The sequence below is a fragment of the Gekko japonicus genome, unplaced genomic scaffold (genome assembly GCF_001447785.1).
Source record: "Gekko japonicus isolate JY-2015 unplaced genomic scaffold, Gekko_japonicus_V1.1 scaffold1347, whole genome shotgun sequence".
NCBI classification, from domain to species: domain Eukaryota; kingdom Metazoa; phylum Chordata; class Lepidosauria; order Squamata; family Gekkonidae; genus Gekko; species Gekko japonicus.
The window spans coordinates 434,763-440,631 of NW_015171544.1; the positions used below are offsets into that span (position 1 = coordinate 434,763).

A 5,869-nucleotide genomic window follows, 5' to 3' on the forward strand; every position below is an offset into this window, starting at 1 on the left:
TATCATCTATCATCTATCTATCTATCTATCTATCTATCTATCTATCCATCCATCCATCCATCCATCCATCCATCCATCTATCCATCTATCTATCTATCTATCATCTATCACTTATCATCTATCATCTATCTATCATCTATCTTTCTATCTATGTTTCTATCTTCTATCTATCTTCTATCTTTCTATCTTCTATCTATCATCTATCTTCTATCTTTCTATCTTTATTTCTATCTATCTTCTATCTATCTATCTTCTATCTATCTATCTTCTATCTATCTATCTTCTATCTATCTATCTTCTATTATCCTATCTTCTATCATCCTATCTTCTATCATGCTATCTTCTATCTCCTATCTCCTATCTCCTATCTTCTATCTCCTATCTTCTATCTCCTATCTTCTATCTTGTATCTCTTATCTTCTATCTCCTATCTTCTATCTCCTCTCATCTCTCATCTGTCATCTCTCATCATCTCTCATCATCTCTCATCCATCCATCCATCCATCCATCCATCATTTATCATCTATCTATCATCTATCTACCTTTCTATCTACCTTTCTATCTATCTTTCTATCTATCATCTATCTATCATCTATCTTCTATCTTTCTATCTGTCTTTCTATGTATCTATCTTCTATCTATCTATCTATCTATCTATCTATCTATCTATCTAGGATATTAGCCACCTTTCTACCCCATTTCTTGTCTGTCTGTGGTGTCTTTGCTGTCCCTGATATTATCATCTATCTATCTAATCTATCTATCTATCTATCTATCTATCTAGTATATTAGCCACCTTTCTACCCCATTTCTTGTCTGTCTGTGGTGTCTTTGCTGTCCCTGCTTGCTCTCGAGGAGGAAACCACAGAAAGACAGAAGCAGAAAATGATGGCACGAGGAAGCTCAGAGGGAAACGACAACAACAGTGCTGCAGCTGGTCCGAGGGAGGCCCTTGTGGTGCACTGCAAGGAAAGCTCAAAGGGTCAGTAGCTCCCCCTTGGCACCTGAGCCCGAGGAGACCACTGGCCAGAGCTGCCCAACTCCGGGCTCCCCGTCTCCCCCAGGGCCAGTCTGGAGGCAGGCAGTATAAATCTCTCTGCCCCGGCAGGTCCCCGGCAGGGGCTCTGCCCTCTCCCGACTGTGGTGTCCTCGATCTTCTCCTCTCTTGCTACGGAGATCTGCTGGAGCTAGAAGCAGGTGAGTGCCTTGTCAGCCTTCCAAAGACAAACTGCACACCGCAGAAGCGGATCTTGCAGTGGTACAGTCTGAGGAAACTCGCTGGAGCGTGGGGAAGAGCAAGCCAAAGAAAGGGACATGCCCAGAGACAATCCAGCAACTGCAGCTTTTCTTGGCACCCTCTGGGCCAGTGTCTGTGTCTGATTGTGGCTGTTTTGGAAGAGGGAGCCCAGGAAAGGGCATTTGCCAGGCAAGTGAAGATTCATACAATCACAGAATGTGAGCGTTGGAAGGGACCTTGCAAGTCATCTAGTCCAACCCCCCCTGCACTCTGCAGGAGCGTCCATTCTGCTTTCAGAACAGCCAAGCGGCTTCTGGCCCCTGAAGAAAGCACGGCGGCATACATTCAGGTGGGCAGCCAGGTCGGTCGGAAGCAGCGGAACAATGTTTGAGTCCAGCCAGGCACCTTTAAGACCAACCAAGTTTAATTTACGGCATAAGCTTTCGTGTGCACACACACACTTCTTTGGAATTAAACATCATCGGTCTTAAAGGTGCTGTTTGGTGTAGTGCTTAAGTGTGCGGACTCTAATCTGGGAGAACCGGGTTTGATTCCCCACTCCTCCACTTGCACCTGCTGATGTGACCTTGGGTCAGTCACAAGCTCTGGCACAGCTGTCCTTGAAAAAGAGCCGTTTGCGTCAGAGCTCTCTCAGCCCCACCCACCTCCCAGGGTGTCTGTTGTGGGGAGGGGAAGGGAAAAGGAGTTTGTCAGCCGCTCTGAGACCCCAAGTGAAGGGCGGGGTATAAATCCAATCTCTTCTTCTTCTTCTTGCTGCACAAGAGAGTTTCAGAGGGGAGCCCGTGTTGGTTTGCAGTCGACCCAGATGTGTCAGTCTGTTAGTCTGTCTGGAGCAGCAGAAAAGAGCCAGAGTCCGGGAGCACCTTCAAGATGAACAAAATTTGTGGCAGGGGAGGAGCTTTTGTGAGTCACTGCAGTCACTTCCTCAGATACTGCTAGCATGTGAGTCCACCTGTCCCTCTGTCACAAGGCTGATGGATTCCCTTTCTGTATGGCTAGATGTGGTGCCTTCCTTGGACATAGCTCAAGATGGGGAGGTGTGTTAGTCTGTCTGTAGCAGGACAAAAAGAGCAAGAGTCCAGGAGCCCCTTCGAGACCAACAACATTTGGGGCAGGGGAGGAGTTGTCCTTGAGTCACGGCTCACGTCTTCAGATACCAAACTATCTGCCATAGATTTTGTCGGTCTTGAAGGCGCTGCTTGGATTCTGGCTCTTTTCTCCTGCTGCAGCAGGAGAGTTTGACTCAAGTCCAGGACCACCTTACAGACCAACATGATTTTTTTGGGGGGGGAATGAGCTTTTCAGAGCTCCCTTTCTCAGAATAATTGGGGATGCCAGCCTCCAGGTAGGACCTGGGGCTCCCCCGGAATCACAGCTCATCCCCAGACTACAGGGATCAGTTCCCTTGGAGGAAAGAAGGACAAAATCTTATCATAGTGGTTCACTCCAAAGACCAAAGAAGACAAGAGACCATTTCCGTAGTAGGGAAATTTCCCACACTGACAATTTTTTAAACGCAGAGTAAGAAGTTCGAGACCCGAGTGTGCCGCATGACGGAGTCAGCTCCCGTCTCTAGTTCCAGCTCCTGCCAACCTAGCCGTTCGAAAGCAAGAAATCGCAAGTAGATAAATAGGGACCACTTCGGTGGGAAGGGAACAGCGTTCCGTGCGCCTTGGTGTTGAGTCATGCCGGCCACATGACCACGGAAACGTCTTCGGACAGCGCTGGCTCTTCAGCTTTGAAACGGAGATGAGCACCGTAACCCTAGAGTCGGACTCGACTGGCTTTCGAGCAAGGGAACCTTTACCTTTAAGATGGAGGAAACTTTGGGTTTGCACTTGGTGAGGGAAAAAATCTTACTGCGGACAATTTCACATAATGCACAGTTTTAAAAACATCCATGTGGGGAGTTTCACCACTGCGGAAATGGTCAGAGAGCCAAGATGAAGAGCTGTCCCTTGTGTTTCTTTGTTTTTTCCAGTTCAAAGCAACCAAACTCCCTCTTCCCCAGAGCCACAGCCCCAATTTTGCCACCACACACACACACACAAACACACACACACACACACAAAAACACACACACACACAACTGTGAGTGATCCAGCTCACCTCCCTCCCTCTTCAGGTATCGCTTAGCCGTAAAGGAACGATATCCCGAACTGACATTTGCAGTGACCTGGCCTTTGTCAAAGCCTCACATCCACAACGGGGAAGGCTGTGCAAAAGTGGGTTTAAGAGCACCTAAACATTTCGCAACAGCATTTGATGCAAGGAAACACACATCTCCATGGGAAATATCTATTTGTTCTCACCTTAAAGGAGGTTTTTCTTGCCCTGTTCTTTCCCTCCAAGCTCCTTCAGTACGCATTCTTGGCGGAAGAAAACAACACAGATGTCTCGGGATGCCGGAAGCCAATCGCAGTTCCTCCCCTCCTGACACCTACGTCCTGGCTGGCATTCCCGGGATGGAGGCTTCCCACATCTGGATCTCCATCCCCTTCTGCCTGATGTACGCGGTGGCGCTCCTGGGGAACGGCTGCTTGCTGTTTGTCATCTTGACCGAGCGCAGCCTCCACCAGCCCATGCACCTCTTCCTTTCCATGCTGGCCACGGCCGACTTGCTGCTCTCGACCACCACGGTGCCAAAGATGCTGGCCATATTCTGGTTCCGGGCTGGGGAGATCTCCTTCGAGGGGTGTCTGGCCCAGATGTTCTTCATCCACGTCATCTTCATCGCTGAGTCGGCCATCCTAATGGCCATGGCCTTTGACCGGTACATTGCCATCTGTGACCCACTGCGCTACACCACTGTGCTCACCGGCTCCGTCATTCGGAAAATTGGGTTGGCGGCCATCGCCAGGAGCTTCTGCATCATTTTCCCCGTCATCTTCCTCGTCAAGCGGTTGACCTTTTGCCAGCGGAATGTCCTCCCCCATACCTACTGTGAGCACATGGGCATTGCCCGTTTGGCTTGCTCTGACATCACCGTCAACATCTGGTATGGCTTCATGGTGGCCCTTCTGGCCATCGGCCTAGATGCATTGCTGATCGCTACATCCTATGCATTGATCCTCAGAGCTGTCTTCCGGCTCCCTTCCAAGGATGCGAGGCGCAAGGCGCTCGGCACCTGCGGGTCCCACCTCTGTGTCATCCTGATGTTCTACACCCCTGCATTCTTCTCGTTCTTTGCCCACCGCTTTGGCCACAACATCCCAGGTTACATTCACATCCTTCTGGCCAACTTGTACGTGCTTGTCCCACCCATGCTGAATCCCATCGTTTATGGGGTGAAAACCAAAGAGATTCTGAGAACGGCGACCAGAAAGCTCCACCAACATTTTAGCAAGTCACTCATCTAAATGGCTGGTGCCTGGCAAAGGAGGGATCCCCAAAAGTGGATGTTCTAGGGTGAGAGGGAGAGCCCTGGAAGATGTCCTTCCATTGGACTTGGGTGTCTACAGGTTTGGTATGCCAACAGGGTCCAAAGCCACCCTCTAGGGAAATCTTGCTGTGCCCAAGTGGACGAAATGTTTATGGACATGAAGGGGTGGCTGGACAGTCCACTCCTTTTAAGTAGATTGGGATCAACTGTTGCTCCCCTGTTAACATTTCCCTTGTGCCAACGATGCGCTGGGTGCTGTACAGGATGGAGGAGTCCAGCGAAGGACAGAGAAGAAGGGGGTTGTGAGGGTTGAGGAATAAACTGCGAGGGCTGGGTAGAGAAGAGCCAGGCCCCAGAACCAGAAGGTTGGCCCAGAACCAAAGGGTTGAAATAAAATCAGAAGAGTTTTCGGCTAAATGTTAGGAAGAACTTCCTGACAGGGCGGTTCGTCAGTGGAACAGGCTTCCTTGGGAGGAGGTGGGCTCTCCTTCTTGGGAGGTTTTCATAGAATCATAGAATGTTTGAGTTGGAAGGGACCTTGCAGGTCATCTAGTCCAACCCCCTGCACTTCCTGACAGGGCGGTTCCTCAGTGGAACAGGCTTCCTTGGGAGGAGGTGGGCTCTCCTTCTTGGGAGGTTTTCATAGAATCATAGAATGTTTGAGTTGGAAGGGACCTTGCAGGTCATCTAGTTCAACCCCCTGCACTCTGCAGGAGAGTAGCCGAAAGAGAGCCCTACATACCTACAACATACCCGAAAGATAGTCGTTCAGCCTCCGCTTGGAAATGTCCAGTGAAGGAGCCTCCACCACCTCCCGAGGCAGACTGTTCCACTGCTCAACCACTCTTACAGTTAGGCCGTTTCTCCTTATATTTAACCGGTAACGACTCCCTGGTCATTTCCACCCGTTCACTCTAGTCTTGCGATCCGGAGCAAGAGAGAATAGATCCGCTCCATCTTCTACATGACAGCCCTTCAGATACTTGAAGACGGCAATCATGTCCCCTCTAAGCCTTCTCTTTCCCAGGCTAAACAGACCCAACTCTTTCACCCTTTCCTTGTAAGACTTGGATTCCAGCCCTCTCACCATCCTGGTTGCCCTCTTCTGGAAACGTTCGAGCTTGTCAGCATCCTTCAAACAGAGGCTCAGTGGCCATCTGACAGCAATGCTGATTGTGTGAACTTAAGCAGATCACGTGAAGGAGAGGGTGAGAAGTGGCCTCTGAGCG

General features: G+C 49.8%; 1 protein-coding gene across 1 annotated transcript; it reads left to right on the forward strand.

Moving 5' to 3' along the window:
- Nucleotides 1–3,660: 3,660 nt before the first annotated feature.
- On the forward strand, nt 3,661–4,617 carry LOC107117525 (olfactory receptor 52B2-like). The gene has a single exon (XM_015419665.1). The coding sequence runs from the start codon at nt 3,661–3,663 to the stop codon at nt 4,615–4,617; it is 957 nt and encodes a 318-aa protein (XP_015275151.1).
- Nucleotides 4,618–5,869: the final 1,252 nt, after the last annotated feature.

Excerpts from the sequence above, each read along its gene's own strand:
- LOC107117525 (XM_015419665.1), top strand. The coding sequence starts at position 3,661 with ATGCCGGAAGCCAATCGCAGTTCCTCCCCTCCTGACACCTACGTCCTG.